This window comes from Pinus tabuliformis, chromosome 4_1 (genome assembly GCF_031772625.1).
Source record: "Pinus tabuliformis cultivar Carrire ecotype Pingquan chromosome 4_1, CPIR1, whole genome shotgun sequence".
Lineage (NCBI taxonomy): Eukaryota > Viridiplantae > Streptophyta > Pinopsida > Pinales > Pinaceae > Pinus > Pinus tabuliformis.
In genome coordinates, this window is record NC_142303.1 from 80809504 (window position 1) to 80834263 (window position 24760).

Consider the following 24760-nt stretch of genomic DNA (forward strand, 5'->3'; position numbering starts at 1 on the left):
TCTTGTAACATTAAATTAGGCAACTTAATGTTACTTCCCATCATAAAGCACTTCTTAAAAACTATACAATTTTGACCCATCCTCTACATTAAAATTGTTACAACATTCACTCTCATTCAAATCAACTATCAACTATTTATTGTGTAACCATTTACATCATTAAAAAAAAATACTTTCTTTCACCGCATCAAACTTACCAATTCTAAATGATCTCTTACTTGAACGAATGAAATCTTAATGTTGAACTTAAAGTGTCACAATAACATCAATCATGCACGATCAACTTCTTAAAAAAGCAAACTATACCCTCTTTACATAACGCTCGATATACATTAGCCCAACTTTAAAAAGCAATAAAATCTAAACACATGCAAATACCCTTTGGAATGAACACAACCCACCCAAAAAAAATATGCTAGTGTCGAATGCTGCTGGTGTCTTCTTAGTGAACTACTTTATGTCATGTGAAGTGCTTGTAGCCCATCTATTCAACCTTCATGCAACTTTACTCTTTCATTTAGGGAAGAATGCACCTTTTTCCTTTACTTTTGGTGGCATTTGCTCCTGCCCCGCCTTCGAAACAGCTTAAGTTTCCTCGACCCCTAAGATGCCATTGCTCAAAATGAGATCGCATTTGCTCCTCACTCAGCGCCTTTCCACGTGGGCAAAATGCCCCGCCTTCGAAACAGCTTAAGTTTCCTCGAGCCCTAAGATGCCATTGCTCAAAATGAGCGGCAGTTCCGGGTGGATTCGATTCTGTGACCTCGGAACATGAGATTCGATTCTGTGACCTCGGAACATGACAAAAGCAGGAACCGCAATGGCCCCACGGCAGAGACCACAACGTGTCTTTTTGCCAGATTTTTGTGGGGGCGCAGACATCAGGCTGCCCCAACACATGTTGGCAAAGAGGCCTCCAACGATACAAGGAATTCAGGAAACCACCCAAACAATTGTTCACCAAGGCTGCATCCCATATCTTCTTTAAATAGCCTCTCAGCTCCAGCTCCATCTCCATGTCCCTTTGATTTATTTACCCACGTCAATGAGCCATTCATGGTTTACCTACTCCAAATCACCCATGTCGCACCTACTCCAAATCACCCATGTCGCAGGATCCCGTGAGCGGCCCTTCATTATTGCAAACGAACTTTATCTCGACGTCTGCTTCTTCCTCTTCAAATTCCTTTTCTAGCCGCCACTTGAAAAATTCATCAATATCCCATGGAAAATTTGTACCTGCCAACACCATTACAATTTTCATAACATCATCTTCACTTCTAAAATTATTATTTAAACCACCTACTCGCACAAAAAGTTCTGATTTTACTCACCTTGAAGACTCGTGTTCTCCTGATGCCCCATGAGCATAGCAAAGCGAATCAGTTTAGCCGATCAAAATGGTACTCGGAGCATGAGTTCTTACAAGATCAAACAAATAACGACCAATGCACTCACTTTCACCCTGGCTTTTTGAAGCTAAAGTGGCAAAAGAAACATGAAAGAATGATGTACTATATTTTGCAGCAACTGCATTGGCCAGCAATGACGTGAACCAAACATGAGAACTCTTATCCATGGTCAACAAATTCCTTGAACATATTCCGAAATCCATAAAGGAAGAACAACAGCTTCCTCAATCAAACCAATGACATCATCCCACCATAATCAGGGGCTGCTCACAAGAACATCGCTTTCAAGCATTGCTGCCAAGTCAGCCTCCAGCCTTTCACATGGCAACTTAAAAAAAAAAATTGAGGCCGCCAATCATGACTAATCTCCAATTGTGGCTTGATCTTTTATGTTACAGCTTCAAGGCAAACTTCATGAAATGATAAACAAACAACTACTCCCACAAGAGACACCCAAAATCATACGCTTCAGCAATCGTCTACTCTCACCTCCTAGTTAAATTCATATACAACTGCCTACATTATTAAAATATTCTTTTACACGTTCTCAGAACACCTAATATTTGGTGAAAATACATAAAATAATTAGGGACTGAACAGGGAGACGAACTCAACAGCTGATTGAGCAGTAATAAGATCCTAGTTAAATTCATATGCAATCACCTATATTATTTTATAATTATTTTACACGTTTTCAGACCACCACCTACCATTTGGCGAAAATACATTAAATAATTAGGGACTTTGTCCGACATTAAAAGCAATGCCAACTATAGTGGTAAAAACCCTCAAATGAATACTTGCATATGTTAATAATGCCTGCATACATGAAAGCTGCAAACATGCGGAAATCTTAAACACATGGCAAACCTGTGGTATGTCCTATTGTACAGAATTAAGTTCAAATACATCAAAAAAGCAGACAGACTTCGCCTATTATAAATGTTACAAAGAAAGCAGAACCGAAATGCCTTCACAATAGTTTGAGCCAATATTTAAAATGAAATATGAAAGTACACCTAATTATGTTGATAAAAATAATTCCACAGCCCGTCTCACCAAGTCTTTACAACATTAAACCAAAGCTTGATATCACAAATTACAACTTACAGATAAAAAGCCGATTGCTCCCAAATAAATAAACTTCGAGAAGTACAACATCTGCCTACACGGAATATACAAAAAAAATTATTCTATGGCCCTAAATGTAGAAAAAAGTTTCTTTGGCAAGTAAACAGCACAACCAGTCAAAAGATCTTTTGAGAAACGGCTGCATAGAAAAGCTGGAAATCACATATTTTTCACGCTCTTTGCTTCAGCTGTTGGATCACGAAGTGTTCCAAACATCCAGTCCATCCAAATTGTATAATGGCCATAATTGTGTCGGTATGTTGTGTGATGGATAGTATGATACCCAGCTCCCATAATAGGCCAAACTTTGCCATGTATGCAATCATGAATGTTGGTTGTCCAAATTCCCTCACAAAATAGAAGCAGCTCATGGGTTAAAAAATGCGTTGGTATGATAAATAAAGCAATAACATGGGGAATCGCCTGTAATATGCCATCCAGTGGATTGAAAGCCAATCCTGGAGAACAACAAATTAAAAGTTAGAATCTGCACCTTTAAAGGTCAGATAAACCAAGCTTATGCACTCAAATTTTCTAGTTTACCAAATAAACTCGATGACCAGTAGTTGGGCAATAGTATATGAAATTAAAAGCGATAGTGCCACCTAACAAATAAATTAAATAGCAATGTATCAATTTCCAATATTTGACAATCAACCACCAACATGTTACTTGCTGATAGTAAGCAAACCAGAAAATTATGCAAAGCTTATTGGACAAGTCCATCTATCATGCAAAAATGCAACAATGGCTCATAGACCAGGGATCCAAGAACACTTCTGTGGCATTATGAATTCCGGATTTAGAGTTCACCCAAAAAAAAAAAATATTTGAATGCAGAATAGTATGCTGCATTTATGACAACGCCAAACAATCCAGATGCCCTTGCCGCTTGAAGGCAAATCCACCCTCTTTCCAATTTGCAAGGCAATCAAGAGGCTCCACATCAGCCTCTTAAGGCTGGGGAAAATAGAAAACTACAAGAGAATTAAATTCAATTATTTTCATATTCAAAGCTGGGACAAGGCTGATGCACTTATCACCCATCATGTCCATGCAGATGGATTGCCATTTCAATTTGATATAATCACTGTATTCACAGAAGATTATTAATGCCACTAGAGAACAAAAAAATTACTATATTGCACTGGTTTTGGGGACGGGAATGTGTCCCTGCAACTGCTAGAGCACACCCCCAATTTTTCAGGGGATGGCAGTCGTGTATATATATATATATATATATATATATATTCACTAATACTTGTAGCTGTTTCAAGTTTGTAAGCATAACAAGATATACTATATAGTATTATGCACAACCCTTACACTTGCCAATTATGAAAAATCTCTAAGCAACTTTAAAAAGGGTTGAGTAACATTCCATTATTGGCTGCTAGACATGAGTTTTAGCTTTAGGAAACTTAAGTGTAACTATTTTTAATTTGCAATAAGGTCTATGAAAGATCTATCAGATAGAGAACTATCTTTATAGCAGTTTCTCTTCTTCATATTTCTTGTTAATAATGATTATGTTAAACATAAAACGCATTCTCTTCTCAACAGGTTTTGCAAATTTTTACAGTGGTGTTAAAAACCACTATAAAATACTTTGGTTCTATGAAGAGATTAAATTCATATTTCAAATTAAGAAGGGGATTGAATAGGGATTTATTCAAACATTTAGTACCCAATCCAAGTCACTACTATCTAATTATTTTCACAATGTTTGAGGTTGCGATGGTGGAAGCACTGACTTGCATGATTCCTGGAAACCCATCTACAATATGTAAAAGTTGAGATGATCTGAAAAATGAGAAATAACAAGAGAAATAACCACAAGGATTAGCCTTTTGAAACGCTGATTTTTCTGTTTTTTTGACATAGAAGCCGCTGCTTGTAATTTTTCCACTGAAAATACAATATGTTTTGAGCTACAAATTGTACAACAGATTTAGATCCAATGCAATATAAAAATAATCATATTGTTATCAATGTCTCTGATTGTCAAAACTAAAGATATATGCTTGGATTATCCCTCAAATTTGTCCAGAACATCCCTGAACCTGCCCTGAAAATCCCTAGAATCTGTCCAGAACATCCCTGAAATCTGCCCACAACGCCTTGGGGATGGCCAGCAATTCCCTGAGTCCCTGATGAAGTCCCCAGTAGTTTGGGGACGTTTCCTAAGGGTCCATAAGTCCCCAGAATGCGGGAACACAGAGTGCATGGGTTTATTCGGGGGCACTGGTCCCCACGCAACATGGAGAAAATATAAGCGCCCCAACTATGAGAAGAATGGCACCACCTTGTTAGCTAGAATGAATCAAAATATGGATCTATCATTAGACTTACTTCAGACTTCATGACATATTTTCAGGGTGTCCATCATTTCTGATAGAAGGTTGTAAGGAATATGCCATTTCTGATGGAAGGTTGTAAGGAATATCTTGTCCTAACGATGAACCACACTTGCTGGTTCGAAACGCGTCGACAAATGAATTTTGATGTGATTATCGCCGAAAACTTTTCTCAAAAACTCTGATATGGATCACAGAAGCCTGAATACGATAATATGCCATTAATTAACAAGATTGTAGTGTATACAAAAGAAGCCATGTTATTCGGTGCTTTTGATTGCAATGGGGAGAAGGAAAATGTTCAATTTATTGCTGACATGCTAATTGATACCAACAAATCAGTAGGCTTACCCAACATTGTCCAAGTCATTACAGATAGATAATACAATATGCTTGCAAATAAATGGGTTTTATTGTGGTTGGATATGGTAGCATATTGTGGGCTCGTTATGTGTTACATTCTCTCAATCTCATACTATACAATATGAAGAAAATTCATTGGATCAAAAGAGTTTATGATTATGTAAAGATGCTAAGTTATGGTATGTTCTATGCTTAGAGCAGTTTACTTCTTTTCTTCTTATTAGCCACAGATTAGCAATCACATATACATTAAATAAAGTGCAGATAGAACATTAAACGATCAACAGAAAACAAGCCAAGACAAGAGACACAAGATGTGGCGGCTAGCCAGGGACAAACCCCAATGCGGGGAAACCCTTTGATCAAATCTTCTTTTATCTTCAATAGTTCAGCAGAGAGAAATAGTACAAAATCATAATTCTGTAATTTTATATCAGCGGCAGCAAACACTAGATCAGAAAATTCAAACTTGGTCAAACGAGTTGAAATTGACCTCCAATATGCTTGGTCAATTTCCGGTCAACTAGCCCTCGAACAGCCTAAAGAAACAGCCCTTGAACAGCCCCAAAAACATAGTCAAACTGCTGTTGACTGAAGTCAACCTGCTGCCCAAAACTAGGATAGTCAACGCTAGTCAAACTTGAGGACGGATTGCCTCGATTTTTGTGCCAAAATCTGCAGTCTACCTAGGAGAGGCAGCGACACCAAAACCGCCCCCTTGATGAGTCAACGCTTGGTCAATGCAGGTCAAAGAGACCTTCAGCAGCGTCTGCATCCTCCTTTCAGCGTCCTCCTTGCCCTAATGCGTCCTCCTTCCCACGTGTGAGTTGCTCCTTGTATAACCCAAAGCTAAGGAGAGAGAGGGAAGAATGAGTGAGATGAGATGATGAGAAAATGAGTCAACCTCTCTTGTATTTATATGATTCACTGGGCATGTGTGCCACACATTTAACTGCTGGCCGACTTTGACAATTTGTCAAGTAAATACAAGTAAATTCATATCTCCAAAAATACATGTCGGAATCGGATGATCTTTAGATCAATCCTACACCTCTCGACAAGAGGAATCTAGGAAAAATATCCGCTGCCATAAATGAAGTGACCCACATGGAGTTTGGCCCTAGTTGCCAATTTTAACACTCCCTCTTAACTAGGGAGAACTCCATCTGCAATTCGTCTGACCGTCGCTACTATCCCAACCATCAAATGCACTGCCCTGCACTGCTTGGCCCTGCTCTGCTCGAACTATGAAGAAGAAGAAATGATCGAGGATGTATCATACCATCCTCCACTGACCCGAAGTCAGTCTCAGAGTGTGTCATACCTCTCTCACAGGTCCCAGATCAATGGAGGTCATCCTAGCATAGGGAGTACCGTAGATACAACGATGTGTCCATCGATAGTACTACTAATGGTCCCTAACCCCATTTCCCTACTCATTGATTAGATGAGAAGTACTTCCCATGAGTCCCAGACTGCATGGGTAGGATGCCTCGACAGGAGAACTAATCATCCTGTCCACAGGAGAACAAATCATCCTATCCAACAGTCGCCACAAGAGAACTAATCATCCTGGCCCACAGGAGAACTAATCATCATGTTGCACAGTCGCCACGGAGAACTAATCATCCTGGCCCACAGGAGAACTAATCATCTTGTTCCACAGTCGCCACGGAGAAATAATCATCCTGGCCCACAGGAGAACTAATCATCCTGGCCCACAAGAGAACTAATCATCTTATTCCACAGTCGCCACGGGGTGTCACAAGGTAAGGTTGAACCTTTCACCCTGTACATAGTGCACCACCAAGGGATGGTGAGTCGCCCTGTGGTCGCATGTCACTCCAAGAAGTACCCCGCCCCCCCTGGAGCTCCTAAAGCTCAAAACATCATACTCAACCCTCATACGAGGGTCTCTGAACGACACTAAGTCGTTCTCGGAACGTCAAGAATTTGACCTTTCCCAGGGGCTTCGTCAAAATGTCGGCGACTTGTTCATTTGTACCAATATGTTGGAGCCTTATTGCTCCCCGCTGCACCATATGCCAAATATAGTGGTACCTGATATCGATATGCTTGGAGCGATCATGAAATACGAGATTCTCTGATAAAGGAATCCCGTTCTGGTTGTCACACAGGATCACGGTGGTATCCAATGCAAATCCAAACAGAGCACTGAAGAGCTTTCGCAACTAGACCGCCTCACAAGAGGCCATACTAGCAGCAATGTACTCTGCCTCAGCGGTGCTTAAAGCCACCGACTTCAGCTTCTTGCTCATCCAGGATATTGAGACAGATCCCAAAGAGAAACAGCACCCAGAAGTGCTCTTTCGGTCCACCACACTGCCTGCCCAATCAGCATTGGTATATCCATGTAGTCTCACATCTCCGGCAGTGTATCTCAACCCATGAGTGATTGTGCCACAAAGATATCTCAACAGATTCTTGGCACCAATCCAATGTGAGTGGTGAGGCTCAACGACTCAACATGTTGACTACAAAACATATATTCGGACGAGAGTTCACCAAGAACATCAATGCTCCGATGAGTTGACGATACTCGGTAGCATTTCGTAAAACAGGTCCAGCAGCACTACTGCTTAACTTCTTAAAGTCAAGCTCCACCGAGGTAGTCATGGGCTTGCAGTCCACCATACCGAATCTCTCCAATATCTTCACCACATATTTTCCTTGAGATAGGAAAATCTCCCCTAGTTTCTGCCAGACTTCTAGTCCTAGGAAATAGTGAATCAGTGCTAGGTCCATCTCAAATTCAGAAGCCAACTCCCTCTTACATTGGTGAATGAGAGGGTCTGCACCTATTAGAAAGAGGTCGTCAACGTACAACACCAGTATGAGAGGATTGTCATCTTCAACCTTAAAGTAAAGGTTAGGGTCGGCTTCACTCCTATTGAATCCCAGCTTCATCAAGTAGCTATCGATCCTCTCTGAAGCATAAAAACTTACGCTAAAACACGAAAGACTGATAGATTGTAGACTTGAATGCAAAAATACACACAGGTATTTAATAATAATTTATTAATATATATAATTGTATAAAATGATATATGATGATCTAAATGTTACAATGAGGCCCTGCTTTTATACCTCAACAGGTGACCTTTCGTGAATGGGCATGTCTTTTAGACATGCCTTTTCACTTAATTTAATGACTATTTAACCTAAATAATATTTAATTATTTAATATTTATATTTATTTTATTTATATAATTCTAATGAATTATATTCATAACATAGCCTCTTCCTTCGGAAGCTTTGTCCTCAAAGCTTTAACGCTGGGGGTTTTCTTCAACTAGTGTCTGTCATCTCGACGTATATAATCTGGCATCTTATAGCTCGTCAGTAACATTCCCTTGGGTTCTTTTTTAATTAATTAAAAACTATATATTAATTATAATATAACATATAATTATATGATTAAATTCTATATAATTATATATATATATATATATATATATATATATATATATAGTTTCATTTTTTTCTTGTTAAGAGATTTATATATATGTAATTTCGTTTTTTATTTCTGATGAGGTACGACGTACGACGGTTGACTGAGACCGATTGCAACGTTTGGCTGAAAAAATGCATCGGAGGGTTTTGCATAATTGCGTCGGTTGACCAAAGTCTTTTGGTGCCCGATGTGAATAGAGCCGTCATTTGAACTAACGTCATTGGAGCCTCGGGACAGGCCGGAACGGGTCCGGACAGGGGCAACACTGGCCGAGAACACGGTGTTGGCATCGTTGAACTGGATATGACGAATGTGGTGTTCATCGATGACTTGAAGTCTATGTGCGAGCAATATCCATCCAACTCCATTGAGATCAAGCTTTCGAAAGGGATGAATCGGATTGCGAGTTGTTGAAGCTGATCCCATTCTTGCGAAATGTGAGCAACCTGGACAATGTGAGGCCAACGACTCAGACCAGACATGACATGCCCGTTCGTGCCATTGTGGCAGAAAAGAGTTAACTGATCAAGACCCACAACTAATACTACTGCATCTACAGTTGTTGCTACTTGCACTACTGCGTTGATCAATCCACTTCTCCTCTTCCTCTCCAACTTCAATTCTGGTATGGAGATTTCCATGCCCACAGACGATGACGCCTCGGATTTGGCAACCAGCCGCCGCCGCCCTATAGAAGTTACTGCGGCCCTGTGCGTCAACATAAGAGTCTCAGCCACTGTGGCAACACCATTGATCATTTGCAAAAGCCATTTGGTGTCATTTTCATGGAATCCACTGATGACGGCGAGATAATCGGCGACAGCGACAAGCCAAGAATCATAGTGAATGGCGACTAGGGTCAGCCACTCCTCCTGTGACATCTTATCCCTCGCGATGTTGATGTCGAGCATAGGGCGTGGGAGCTTATCATCCTCCCCCTCTAGTCCTCTGAGTGGAGAAGTTTCCATGATTGGTCTGGAAATGCATAGAGGCACAGCGGGCTTCCAAGGTCCAGCTAGCATTATGGAAAGATGTTGTCCTTATTGTGGAGCAGAGCGTTCAGAATTCCTTTTTGGCGACCGTCATAGTCCGCAAACACTTCTTCTACGCTGCAGCTTGGAGCGCCACTCAAACTTTCACGGGGTTCTTCTCCCATGCCTTGAAACTCGCTTCCTTGGGTTGCATCCTTTGTGATCACTTCAAAAAGGGCTATAGCTTCTCGCTCAATATAGAGAAATTCATTTGGGCCAGTTTTGCATGGTCTTTGTCTATCTTCTAAAGTTCTACATCATCTTCTCCATCCTATCCTTCAAGCAATAAATTTCTCTTTATAGCCAACGCTACATCTGAATCATCATTCTCATCCACATCAAGATCAACTTCATTTGGATTTTCAACATCATTTTGGATGATCGTGCTCATGATGGTCAAGTATCCCTGATACCTGGTCGACTTCTTACTTTCCCAGAAGGTTCCCCTCAGTGCAATGTGCCCTTCAGCATCATCCAGTGTCCCCCTAAGCCATGAAGGCCTCTTCCTAGAAGAGGAAGGCTCTTGTGGAGGGGGATCAATAGGATCCATAGGTTCTTCCACATTGGGCATCATCTCATCTTCCTTTTCCTTTGGTTCCCTAGTGTCAGCCTCTTTAGATCCCCTTTGAGTAGGAAGATTGTCAACTTTGCTAAGAGCCATATCTTCGTCAAAGGTGACATCATGGCTAATCTCGATTTCCCTTTGACCAGCCACATAGATTCTATAGCCCTTAGTGTTTTCGCTATAGCCCACGAAGATTCCTTTCTTTCCAGATGCACCCAATTTATTCCTCTTCTCCTTTGGCACATGAAAATATACCAGACTTCCAAAAATTCTAAAATGAGATACGTCAGGTTTCTTACCAATGAACATCTCTTCGGGAGTCTTGGAACCCAATGCTTGATGAGGGCATCGGTTTTGCACATATACGGCGATATGCGCCTTCGGCCCATAGAAACTTCGGAAATCTTTGATCATGGAGCATAGCACGAACAGCTTCCACAATCGTACGATTCTTCCTTTCCGCCACACCATTCTGCTCAGGAGTATATGGTGTTGTAGTCTCCCTCTTAATGCCAGCCTCTTTGCAAAAGTCATGGAACTCATACTCAGTGCCATTATCAGTCCTTAAGATCTTGATTTTCTTTTCGGTTTGATTCTCGATCAAGGCTTTGAAGTGACGAAACCAAGTGAACACTTCATTCTTCTTTTTCAAGAAGTATATCCAGGTCTTGCGAGAATAATCATTTGTAAAAGTGAGGTAATATAAATATCCTCCCAAAGAGTTCACAAGTATCATACCAGATATGTCTGAGCGAACCAACTGCAATATATTGAAGGTCTTGCTTTGCCTTGAGGGGAATGGTCCCCTTTTGAGCTTCCCTTCGGCACATCCAAGACATACACCTTCTTGCTCTACTTGGAACTCGGGCATCCCTGTCACCATTTGTCTTGCATTGGGTAGAGCTTTATAATGAAGGTGAGAAAACCTCTGATGCCATAGTTCGGACTGAAGTGATGTGTCACAAGCCATGACGCCCAGCGGACTTCCTTCGACCTGATATAATGAATCGACTCGAAACCCAAGAGTGAAAGCTTCCTCAAAATTCTTTTTCCATACACATACCTTGCCATCAATGAAGGTTACCTTGTAGCCTTTGTCCTCCATTGCTGAAAAGGACACCAGGTTCTTTTTGAGATCAAGTACATACAGGACTTGTTGCAAATGAATTGTATTACCCTGATTCAATTGAAGAGTGACATTCCCTACGCCTTTCACGAGATATTTTGCGTTGTCCCCAAGAACAATTTCCAGGTTGGTCTCCTTTTCTATCAGATTGGAGAGAGCTTCTTTGTAGCCAGTGAAGTGCCTTGAGGCACCACTATCAATAAGCCAATTTCCCAGCGAGTCCAGGGGAGCAGTAGTAGAGAGGGTCGCTAGTAGACAATATTCATCTTGCTTATTGTTAACAACATTAGATTCATACCTAGAGTTTCTTGCCTTCTTGAAGGGTTGTCCTTCCTTAATTTCCGACATTTCTTTTACCTCTGCCATTAGACCTGCCATTCCTTTGATTGCCTTGAGAGTGATTTTGGTCATCATCATGGTGTGAGTCCCTTTTATCAGGGCACTCCCTCGCATAGTGGCCCATTTTGTTGCAATTGTAACATCGAGCTTTTCTTCCACCCTTTGTTCCAACCTTTCCTTTGGATTTAGCCCCGGAATTGTTTCTTCTTTTAGCATGAGAAGAAAAGGCAGAGAGATGGCCTTTAAGTGCGAGCATTTCTTGCTCTTCCATCCTTATTTCTTCTTGAATACATCTAGCCATCAATTCCTCAAATCCTGGGATGACATTATTGTTGAGAAGAGTAGTCCTGAATATATACCATTCAGGTGGCAGTCCTCCAAGAGTTGTGATAGTCATTTCCCTAATAGGAACTACTTCCCCAATAGATAGGAGATCATTCTTGATCTCGGTGATCCTTAATAAATATGCTTGCATACTCTCATCTTTGCCTTCTTAATTTCCTTCAGCTTATTTCTAAGGAATAGAACTTGATTTGCATCATTAACTTTAAATAAACTCACCAGTCTATCATATATTTCCTTGGAGGTTGTCAGCTCAAAAACATAGGCCACAAGGTGCTTGTCGATAGAGTCCCGGATGATCTTCCTTGCTTTGACTTCTCCCTTGGACCACTTGCTTTTGGCAGCAGCGGATGCATTTGATGGAGGCGCAACAATATTGCCTCTCACAAGTCCAACACTTCCTGATCTTCTAAAGTTAGATCGAGAGACATCTTCCATTCGTGATAATCAGACTTCTCACTGAGCTTGTCTTCGGCGGGGAAGAGTGTTGAGGACCCAATGAAGTTTTTAGGATAGCCTTGCCAACCTTCTCTTCGGTGATTGCTCTTGCTTGGGCTTTGTCTTCACCTCAGCTCCAATACCATGCTAAGTTATGGTATGTTCTATGCTTAGAGCAGTTTACTTCTTTTCTTCTTATTAGCCACAGATTACCAATCACATATACATTAAGTAAAGTGCAGATAGAACATTAAACGATCAATAGAAAACAAGCCAAGACAAGAGACACAAGATGTGGTGGCTAGCCAGGGACAAACCCCAATGCGGGGAAACCCTTTGATCAAATCTTATTTTATCTTCAATAGTTAAGCAGAGAGAAATAGTACAAAACCAGAATTCTATAATTTTATATCAGCAGCAGCAAACCCTAGATCAACAAATTCAAACTTGGTCAAACGAGTTGAAATTGACCTCCAATATGCTTGGTCAATTTCCAATCAACTAGCCCTCGAACAACCTGAAGAAACAGCCCTTGAACAGCCCCAAAAACACAGTCAAACTGTTGTTGACTGAAGTCAACCTGCTGCCCAAAACTAGGGTAGTCAACGCTGGTCAAACCTGTGGACGGATTGCCTCGATTTTTGTGCCAAAATCTGCGGCCTACCTAGGAGAGGCAGCCACACCAAAACCGCACCCTTGATGAGTCAACGCTTGGTCAACACAGGTCAAAGAGACCTTCAGCAGCTTCTGCGTCCTCCTTGCCCTAATGCGTCCTCCTTCCCACGTGTGAGCTGCTCCTTGTATAACCCAAAGCTAAGGAGAGAGAGGGAAGAATGAGTGAGATGAGATGATGAGAAAATGAATCAACCTCTCTTGTATTTATATGATTCACTGGGCATGTGTAAAAGAATATCGAATGAATTAATTAGGAATGAGCAAACTGCTCAATGATAATACAGAGATATTTACAATAATAGAAACATCAGGTTTCTATGTAGAATATGGGAACAAACAGTTTCATCTAAGAAACTGCTAAAAGAATAAAAATAGCAACAGCTAAAAGAATGAGCATTAAATACTAAATAGAAATATTCTAATACCCTCTCTTAATGCTCAATCTATTTACAACACCAATAGACCCTCAGAATTTTACAAATTTATCAGGACCAAGAGGCTTGGTGAAAATGTCGGCGGGCTGCTCTGTTGTGGGAACATATTGCAACTGAACTGAGCCGTCTTCAACCAGCTGGCGAATGTAGTGACAATGAGTTTCCACATGCTTTGTTCGTTCATGAAAGACTGGATTCTTGGAAAGTTTGAGCACTCCCTGATTATCACAAAACAAAGAAGTAGGCCCTGTCTGGAAAACATGCATATCTGCAAGCATACGTCGAAGCCAAACTGCCTCACAGGATGCCTTAACTGCTCCCCGATACTCGGCTTCTGTTGAGGAGAGAGCCACTGCCTGTTGCTTCTTACTAGTCCAAGTAACAACACCAGAGCCTAGACTAAACACATACCCAGCTGTAGATTTACGGTCATCAACCGAACCTGCCCAGTCAGAGTCAGTGTAGCCACTGAGAATAGGATTGGAACTGCGAGTATATAAGAGGCCATAATCAGAAGTACCACGCACATGTCGTAGCACCCGCTTTGCTGCTATCCAATGATCAGCTTTAGGAGCTGACATGAAGCGGGAAATGTAGCTTACTGCAAAACTGATGTCAGGTCTGGTAGCAGTAAGATAGATGAGACTGCCCACTAATTGCCTGAATAAAGTTTCATCCACAAGGGGAGAGGGTGACTGTGCTGAAAGTTTGAGCCCTGGTTCCATAGGAGTCGTGGCCGGTTTGCAATCCTGCATTCTGAACCTTTCCACAAGATTTTTGGCATACTTGGACTGAGAGAGAAAGATCTGATTTTCAGTCTGCCAAACTTCAACCCCCAGACAGTAATGAAGAAGTCCCAAGTCTGTCATCTCAAAAGTGCTGCATAGATCTTGTTTGATCCCATGGATTAAATGTGCAGAGCTGCCAGTAATGATAAGGTCATCCACATAGACAACCACAAACAAGATATCATCACCAGTATGCTTGATATATAGGTTTGCATCAGATGGGCTCCGCTGAAAACCCTGATCTGTCAGGTACTGATCAATTTTCATGTACCAAGCCCGAGGAGCTTGTTTCAATCCATAGATTGCTTTAGCTAACCGACACACTTTCTGTTCTTGACCAGCAACCTTGAATCCTGGAGGCTGCGTCATGTAGACTTCTTCTTGGAGATCACCATTTAGGAAAGCACTCTTTACATCCATCTGATGAACTTTCCAATTGAACTGCGCTGCTAGGGCAAGGACAAGCCTTATGGTACTCATCTTGGCTGTAGGAGCAAAAGTCTCCTCATAGTCGATGCCTTCCTTCTGTGAGAACCCTCGAGCCACAAGACGAGCTTTATACTTGTCTATGGTTCCATCAGCTTTGTATTTCACTTTATACACCCATTTGCAGCCTATGGGCTTTTTTTCGGCAGGAAGATTAGAAAGTGTCCAGGTGTGATTCTTCTGAAGACTCTGGAATTCGGCTTCCATAGCCTGTTCCCACTCAGATGTACCCTTAGCCTCTGAATAAGTTTGAGGCTCAAAAATATTGTGTAGGTTAGCCATAAGAGCAAAATTGATTGTAGACTGTTGTCTGTTCTTATGTCTAGAAGTTCTACCTTCAAGGAGCTCATCATCCCGGAGATCACCAATGGTTTTAGCCCACCATTTAGGCCGAAGAGTAGAAGAACCAATATCAGGAGTAGAGGAACCAATATCAGGAGGAGGTGGAGAAGACTCAAGAGCAATAGGGACAGCAAGGGGAGGGTTAGTTGCTGGAGGAAGCTCAGATAGAGTATTATCAAATACTGATGCTACATCATCCCTCCCATCAGGTGGACCGACCGGAAGAAGAACACTGTGAGGCTGATCCTCAGAACGCTGCTCAGAAGAAGAAGACTGAAAGAATCCTCTGTCTTCATCAAATACTACATCTCGACTGAAGCTAAGACGACCAGTGGCTATATCTATCAGCCTATAGGCCTTGTGATGATCACTGTAACCTGTCATCATGAGTTTCTGGCTTTTGGAATCCAACTTAGAGCGCTTAGCAGGTGGAATCCAAACATATGCAACTGAGCCAAATACTTTGAGGTGACTGATCTTAGGCTTACGACCAGACCAAACTTCTTCAGGAGTCTTCCCTTTAACAGCCTGAGTAGGTGATCGGTTAAGAAGGTAAACAGCAGTAAATACTGCTTCAGCCCAGAATTTGTTTGGAACACTCCTGTGTTGTAACATGGAACGAGCCATTTCAACAACCGTGCGGTTGCGACGCTCGACAACACTGTTCTGCTGGGGAGTGTAAGGTGTGGTTAATTGACGTTTGATGCCATGAATATCACAGAAGTTGGCAAAAGCTGAGGAACAAAATTCTCCCCCATTGTTGGTCCTAAGAGTCATGATATTATAACCAGATTCTTTTTCAACTAAGGTTTTAAACTTCTGAAAGGTACTAAGAGCATCGGATTTATTTTTTAAAAAATACACCCACATCTTTCTACTGAAGTCATCTACAATAAGTAAAAAATATTTGCAAGCAGTGATAGAAGCTGTATTCATAGGACCACAAATATCAGCATGAAGTAACTGAAGTACCTTAGATGCGCGCCAAGATTCTCCATTTTTGAATGAAGATCGATTTTGCTTTCCCGCTTGATAGGCGCTGCATACCCCCAACTGCTGAGTCTGAATATCAGGTAATCCTGACACAAGTCCCTCCCGAGAGAGCTGAGAGAGATACTGCATATTTAGATGCCCATATCACTGATGCCATAGAGTGCTGATGGGAGAGACACGTGCTGCTAGAGCCACTTCTGGAGAGTCACTGGTGTCAAGTAGCCTGTATAGACCATGGTCCTCTAGGCCAACAGCAACTGTTAGACTGGTCTCCCTGTCAATGATGGAGCACTTGTGTGCACTGAACACAACATCAAGCTGAGGAGAATTCCTCATAATCTGGCTGACAGATAGCAAATTAATCTCCATACCAGGAACATAGTATACATTCAAAAATATGAGTGTGCGTCCACCAGACTGAATTTGAACTGTACCCCTGCCAGCTACAGTGTACTTTTCACCTCCACCAAATACCACGGAATCACTGAAAGGTGAGAAGTCAATAAACCAGTCACGCCTGTGAGAGAAGTGACGTGATGCACCAGAATCAATGTACCATGCAGAGGAAGGAACATGTTCTGAAGACCTTTTAGCCATAAAGGCGTAAAAGGTAGAATCTGTCTGCTCAGAATGTTCTACAACATTTGCTGTCTGATGTGGCCCTCCCTGTTTCTTCTGTTCAGAAGCAATCCTCTGTCGGCAATCTTTCTTCATGTGACCGAACCTGTGACAGTAATTACACTGCACACTTTTCTTCCTAGCAGGATCAAAAGGCTGAGAAGAGCCTTTCTGCTGAAAGGACTGAGAGGACTGGTATTTTGCAGCAAATGCATTTTCCGAGGGCACTGATGAAGCACCACTACCAAACTGCTGTTTCCACCGATCCTGCTGCAGAAGTTTGGTACATAAATCTGGAAACTTCAGATCAACATTTGTGGTCGTAATGTTGAGTGTTTCTATGAAGTGTTCATAAGATTTCGGTAGACTTTTCAGAGTAATGACTACCATATCTTCTTCCTCCATGGTCCGACCAATGGCTTCGAGCTGATCTCGAATGTCTTTAATTTTGTTGAGATGTTCCTGTAAAGACATATGTTCATCCATCATGATGGAGAACAACTGATTTTTGAGAAAAAATGCTCTGCTTTTGTCAGATGTCTCGTGCAGTTCTTTCAACTGTTGCCAGATTTCGGCAGCGGTCTTGCCAGAAGGAATCTGTGGTAACTGATCATCAGCGACAGAGAGCTTGAGAAGCATAACAGCCTCTCGATTTCGATCATCAAATTTATCTTGATCGGTACCCGTTGTACCGGGACGAGACTCTTTGCCCAAAATGAGCTGATCAAGACGCCTGTATTCAAAAATGGTCAGCATTCTTTGTTTCCAAATGTTATAGTTGCTGCCATTAAAGCGTTGATTTCCTTCTAACATCAGATTGGTGAGCGTGGCCATTTTCCCAAAGACAATACAGAAGTCTGACACACAAAAAAAAATGTAGCTGCCTGCTTAAAATTCCACTTTCAGGATGACTGTACCAAACCTTAACAAATTCTACTTTGAAAGAAAATAGGCTTGCACAAAAAAAAAACTCAGATCTGTATCTTCATAAAATTAAAGCTGATTTGAAGAGAAAAAAAATACGTAGACTGAAGCTGTCCACGATTATATATACGCTGTTTTGGTCCCACCGCTTCAATGAAAAATGCCGTCACTATAATCTGGAAAATGCCTGATACTTTTTGAAGAGAAAATGCCGTCACTATAATCTGGAAAATGCGTGATACCTTTTGAAGAGAAAATGTCGTCACTGGAAAATGCTTGATTTTTCAATGCCGTCACTATAATCTGGAAAATGGCGTCACTTGAAAATGCCTTCACGTGGTGCAAGCGGGACTTAAATTTCTGGAGGATCTCGATCTGTTGAATACGTGAGCAAAAATAAAACGGTTTAACTTTAGCTTCGTGGTAACGCAAACGCTTCAACTTTGGTTTCCGATACCGCTTCCAGTTCTGATTCAGACGTAACTTGATATGTTTCGGGCGTGCGATTCCAAGTATCGTGACGGAAGAAGACTGTGTTGCCACGTTCCCGTGTGGCGAATCAAATCCTCAGCTGAGACGTTAAATGAGGATTCACCGTGAAAATGAGGGACCAAGCCAGGCCACGCCTCGCAGCGAACACTGATATGCTCAGTGACTAGGCTTCAAGGGCCACGAAATAAACTGTTCAAGGGCCACGAAATAAACAAGGCTTCAAAACAAATAACTGTTCAACCAACAAATAGACTGTTGCCCCCGGATTTTAATTTCAAGACAATTTCACGATTCCGAGCACCGCCACAAAGTTAATTCCTCATAAAATGATAATGCAGGAGAAGAATCCCTTTCTGTATCGAGATTGACGACTGTAAGCTTTTATCACAGTGAGCAAAGCCGAAGCTAAGACTCAGTGAAGGCTACCTGGCTTACAGAGGGCTCGACCTTAGAAAGGAATGAAGGAACTCAAGAGATTATGATACGAAGAGGATAGCTGATCAAGAAATCTACAGACCCTGAGAGCAGTTTCGAAATGAACTACTGAATTTTTCAACCTATGAAAAATTATTTCGAAACAAAATCCCTGTGCTCTGATACCATAAAAGAATATCGAATGAATTAATTAGGAATGAGCAAACTGCTCAATGATAATACAGAGATATTTACAATAATAGAAACATCAGGTTTCTATGTAGAATATGGGAACAAACAGTTTCATCTAAGAAACTGCTAAAAGAATAAAAATAGCAACAGCTAAAAGAATGAGCATTAAATACTAAATAGAAATATTCTAATAATGTGTGCCACACATTTAACTGCTAGCCAACTTTGACAATTTGTCAAGTAAATACAAATAAAATTCATATCTCCAAAAATACTTGTCGGAATCGGATGATCTTTAGATCCATCCTACACCTCTTGACAAGAGGAATCTAGGAGAAATATCAGTTGCCATAAATGAGGTGACCCACATGGAGTTTGGCCCTAGTTGCCAATTTTAACAAAATAAGATATAGATATTCATCACAAACTGTCATATATTCCAAACTATTTAATGATAGTTGACGAAATTGGAGCTTCTCAAGGAAGCTAACTTCCCAACCAAATTAAACATGTATTTTATTTTTAATTTATTTTTATATTTTGTACCTTTTATTATTTGAAACTTGATGAATGCTATTGAGACTGGGCTTGCCTCGAACACTATTGGCTTGAAAAGGTTTGAGGGGAAATCAACCTCAGAGAGTATGGTGATTAGTAATGTTTGAGCTATATGAATTGAGACTATCAAACCAGAGAGCTGCCAGATGGAATTTATTACTTTCCTTCCATTTGCATATTTGTGATAAAATTTTGTGTTATCGCCACCCTCTTGCAGCTACATCGCCCTACTCCTCAACCTCCAAGCTTCTTCACGGTCCTTTAAGATTTTCCCTCTAGCTGCATAGCAAGATGAGATTCTTTCCTTGTGTTCTATGGAGCTGTATATCCCCCCCGATCATTTTCAAATTCTGCTATTTCACTTTCTGCCTTCCTCAGGGTTTGATCATCCTTGACCCTTTTGTTATGTGCCCATATTTTAGAAAGCCTCTTCAGCTCGGTGAGATTGTGAGCAAAACCTTTAACTATGTTTCCTCCAGCATCTAGGGGATTTCCCTTCCAAAAATCTATGACCATGCATATATAGGAAGCATCTTTTAACCATGCAGAGCAAAACATAAATGGACCCTTAGGTTTCCCCTGCCCTCCACAGATTTCCATATATATAGGGAAATGATCAAAGATGCCTCCCGATCCCACCCATTGTCTATGATTAATACCATGGTCAAGCAGTCTTTCCTTGATCAGGAATCGATCAAGTCTTCGAGCTAGACTGTCATCCCCAATCCTATTATTCCTCCAAGTGGGCTGCAGCTTTGTAGAGGGGATATCTATCAAGTTGTGCGAATCCAAAGCACTCAAAATAGTCAAATAGGGGGTCTCTCTGTGCTCCGTGTCCCCATGATTCGGAATGGCCTAAGGAGAAATTTAAATCACCTCCCATGATAAGGTATTCCTTTTGAAGTAGCTCAGAGCTCAAGAGATGATCCCAGAATTCAGGCCGATGGTGACATGGCCCATAAACATTGTAAAACCGAATCTCCAATCCCAGGTCAGCAATGAACAAATTCGCCCCAATATGCCTAGATCCACCCCAACAGTTGTGGAGAATAATGGTGCGTGGATTGAAGCCTAAGGCAATTCCACCAGATCTTCCATTGGCATCAAGGCCAAGAAATTTCCATCCGGGGAGCATCGATTCTAGTAGGTGAGAGATGGCTTCAGTTGTTCCTAGAGTTCCCTGTAAAAAAATGACATCTACCGGTTCTGCAACAATCATTCTTCGAAGTGCTAGTTTTTTATTGGGCCTAGCGAGCCCTCTGCAACTGAAGGAGACTATCTTCACGGGGGGGCTCCTTCAGGGGGATCCGTGCTCTAAGTGCCCCATGAATGGTTGCTTGTTTGTCAGAAGCAATCTCATCTCCAGCTAGACTTTGCGCTTTAGAGAGAGACGAGGGTGACCACGAGGAAGTTTAGGGGGGAAGGGGGAAGTAATCAAGTATAATCCAATGTGGTCAAGAGCCTATCTTTTTGCCTTGGATCGGGTTTGATATCTCGGGGAGGGAGGCCCCGACTCGGGTGCAAGAGTGATTGGGGGGGGGGATCCGAGAGTGAAGGCAAAATGGTAGAGAAAGTAGATGAGGGGGGACTAAGGGAGGAGGCCAAAGAGGTGGGGAGCAGAGAGAGTCCTATCGAGCAATGAATGATGCCAAAAGCAGAAGAAACATTACCATTTGCATTAGAGAGCAGATGAGAAAAAATAGCGAGGGAGAGTTCTTACCCGAAGCATCCGCAGTCCCGGCAGCCATCCTAGCCCTTGTGAGAGGAGGAGAGGGTGGCTGAATAGGTGGTCTGCCTTGCTTCTTCGGGGTCACTTGCATGGGGGTCTTCTTTACTGAAGCCGAATCCACTTGTACCTCTGAGTCTGCTCCAGGGAGCTGTTCCACAGGCTTCGGTGGTGACTTTGGTGGGATCGCCCTTCCAGAATCCACTGTGCGAACCTTGCCATTACGAGGGCAATCCCAAAATAGGTGCCCTACCTTATGGCATCTTCTGCATTTGAAGGGAACTCCTTCATAATCCAATGTCTACCACCGAGAGAGATTCCTCGATTGAATAGTGATGAACTCCTATAATCCATCAGTGGTATCCAAATGTACCAGGACCTTGCATAGGCCATCTTCCCTGTAGTGAGGTAGGATTTCTCATGTTCTAAATAAGTGTCAAGTGCATTCCCAATACGTCTGAAGACATCCTCAGACCAGAACTGTAATGGTAGCCCAGGAAGACAGACCCAGAGGGGGCCAGCTTCAAGCCGCTCTTGTTCAGGATCAAACACGGGAGTCCATCTGCGAAGGAGCACCGGCACCTGTTCTATATGCCAAACGGTTGAGAGCACCCAATTTGTGTGTTCGACCCTGGGAAAGCATAGGGAAAACCATCCCTTAACAAAACTTTTCACGAATGGAGGTTCAACCAGGTGATGACCCCATACCTCAGATGCCCATTGCTTCAGTCTTGCCGCGGTGTAGTTGCGTCCCCTGACACGGCCCACCAAAACCCTATCTGTTGTGTCCATGGAATCGCACAATTGTGTGTCCTTGGTTAGCCTAAGGAAAACCTCACAGGCCTTAGGTTTCAAACACTTCTTCTTTTTTTATGGCCTGGTCCTATCATCAGATGAGGGTTGCTCAGAGTCGGTCGAAGGGGGGAGAGTCCCAGAGATAGGAGAGTCCAGGATAGGCGTCGAGGTGAAGACACTAGATAAGGGAGAAATTCCAGTGAGGTTGCCAGACGGGGGAGCGGCAAAAGGCAGCGAGGGTTGATAGGCGGCAGCAAGTGTCACAGGTATGTGAGATTGAGCAACCGAGGAGGCACGAGAGCCAGCCGAGGGAGGAAAAGGGGTGAGGCCCGCTGATAGGGTTTCACTGCTAGGGTTCAGAGGATGATCCACAAACTGGAGAGTAAAGGGCGACAGAGGTTGATCCGTGAGGTCTGGCAGGATCGGGCTGATCTCTTGGAGGGTAATAACAGAGCTCTTAGACCTCGAGATTGATGGCAGCGCTTCGACAGCCTCCGAGAGTTCACAGTCAAAGGAGAAGACACCTGTCGGGGATGTATGAAGATGTGTCCAAATAGAGATTCCCTCCAAAGGGTCCGCTGAATAATCAACTATGTCCTCCATAACTGTCACTAAAAAACCGTGCCAGCTGCCTTCGGAGTGTTGGGGAGCCTGTCGCCGTATAACCCGGAATAGTAACGAAACAGGGAGGGGTAGGGGAGGCTAAAACAGCTGAGAGGAGATGTTAACCGCGACAGTTTGTCGGCAACGCAAAAGGTAACAGGCGAGTAAGTGCGGCGAGATACCGTAATGCTAGCTATAAATGTGCTTCAGGAACCTGAAAAAACCCTAATCCGCAACAGATCCCGTACAGAAACCCCTGACTCCATGTTCTTTTTTCAAATGTATTTATCAAAAGAAAGAAAAAGGAATTTTTATTACTATTATTATGACTTATTAAAGCATGGGTTTCATGCTTAGGTCATCATGTTTTAGGTCAAAACCCCCATTGAGAACTTCTAGGTTTTATATTAAGTCATTAGAATCATTGTCCATTTAATGAGACCCTTCTTGGGCATTTGAATCATGTAAAAAGAATTATTTGAGTAAAACATGTAATTTGTCACCTCCACACCAAGTCGACCCTTACCTAATCATGTCGACCTACATGAAGGTAATTCGAACTCCAGAAAAGGCTATAATACAGTGTAGTTCGATTCATTTGGAGGAGAATCACAAAAGTTCGATATCTAAGAGAAGAAGCAGCAAAAAAGTGTGCAGTTGCAGAAGGAGGAGAATTGTTGGAAGGTCGAATTTTCTGGGTCATCTCTTTCACACGTGTGAATTTGTTGGGCTATTGCTGGAAGGTCAAACTATTGCATCAAGATCAAAGTTCTTTTGTTGTTGGGTCGAAGTTTTGTTGTTGGGGAGGTTGAAATTCTGTTACTACAAGATCGAAGTGCCAGCTTGAAGGTCATCATCTGCAGAAGCAAGGAAGGGCCAACTTGGTGATTGGAGGAAGTTTGTCTTGGTCAAGGAGTCTTGGATTATCTCGTAAAACTAATAAAGGAAGAGTTGTTGACTGCATTTTCCCCTAGATCAGGGTTTTTCCATGGTTGTCTGCCTACATTTGATGTCTTTGATCTTCGTGTTATGGTTTTGGTAATTGCTTGATGAACTAAGATAAAAGAAGAACAAAAGAAAGTTAATAAGAACATAAGAATATCACAGGTAATTATCAACTTAAAGAAAATCTTTCTGATTTCCCAACATAGCCCTTGTGTCTTAAGGAAGTGATAAAACTCCACCCCTAAGGAAAATTGGTTTTGGTGTTGAAAGTTTGAAACTATAACCCCTAGCCAATCTTAAAGAGGAATCATGGTGAATTTCTTGTCGAAAAATGTGTAACTAGGTTCGGTCTTCATAAGTATGAAATGTATTCTTGTAAATTATAAAATGAAAAGAAATTATAATTATTGGAGCATGGGTTTCATGCTCAAGTTCTTTTATTTTATAGGTCAAGCACCCATTGAGTGCTTCTAGGGTTTGTCCTAGGTCTAAGAGTCATTGTCATATATTGAAGACCCTATGGGCACATTGTATCTTATAAAGAAAAAATTGTTTTTGTCTTTAAAATGTCAAAATGCCCTCCAAGATCAAGTCGGCCTAGAAGTTGTCAAGTCGGCCTACATGAAGAGCCACGTCTACCCTTGAAGAGGCCTATATATAGAGAGGAACTCGTCCTCCATTGTCATCACTTACTCAACTCTCATTCTATGCGAAGAAGAGGACAAGAAGAGATCGTAGAAAAAGGACGAAGAAGTCAAAGGAAGTCGAATTGCTTGGGCTAGTTCTCTCTCTCACGTGCAAGTCAAAGCTAGGGTTTTCTGTGCAAGGGTCATCTCTGGTTCGATCTTGGAAGAAGGAGAAGAAAGAAGTCAAGCGAAGGTCACTTAGGGTATATCTCTAGCCCTAAGTCTCAAGGAAAGGCAAGCGAAGGGAAGAAGAGGCCATAAGAAGAAGATTGAAGTCTCCAAGAGGAGCAACAACAGTTACAACAGTTGTCGGGAGACAGAATTTCGGATCGGCAGTAGGAAGTTGAAGTTCTTGCAGTAGGAAGCCAAGTTGATCTTGATCTTGGAGGGTATTTGTCTGAGTCACTAGGACATGGTATTCGTCAATTGAAGGATCTATAAGAAGAGAAGAGATTTAAGGGTTTTCTCCTCAAGAGGAGGGGTTTTGGCCTTGGCTTGCAGCCTATATAC

The 24760-nt window shown here is 41.9% G+C and overlaps 1 protein-coding gene and 1 long non-coding RNA gene across 2 annotated transcripts in view; both read right to left on the reverse strand.

Annotated features, from left to right (window-relative positions):
* Positions 1 to 221: 221 nt before the first annotated feature.
* Positions 222 to 2262, reverse strand: LOC149174274 (uncharacterized). Its single transcript, XR_016257916.1, has 2 exons — positions 1335 to 2262; positions 222 to 1239 (listed from the first exon to the last, which is right to left on the reverse strand). It is a non-coding gene; the product is annotated as an uncharacterized LOC149174274 (long non-coding RNA).
* A 144-nt stretch (positions 2263 to 2406) lies between these two features.
* LOC149174275 (delta(7)-sterol-C5(6)-desaturase-like) overlaps positions 2407 to 24760 on the reverse strand; it is a 37784-nt gene continuing 15430 nt past the window's right edge. Inside the window, exon 3 of the mRNA XM_089419274.1 lies at positions 2407 to 3001. Coding sequence (XP_089275400.1) covers positions 2703 to 3001 — 299 coding nt within the window. The 3' untranslated portion in view covers positions 2407 to 2702. The remainder of the gene's footprint in view (positions 3002 to 24760) is intronic.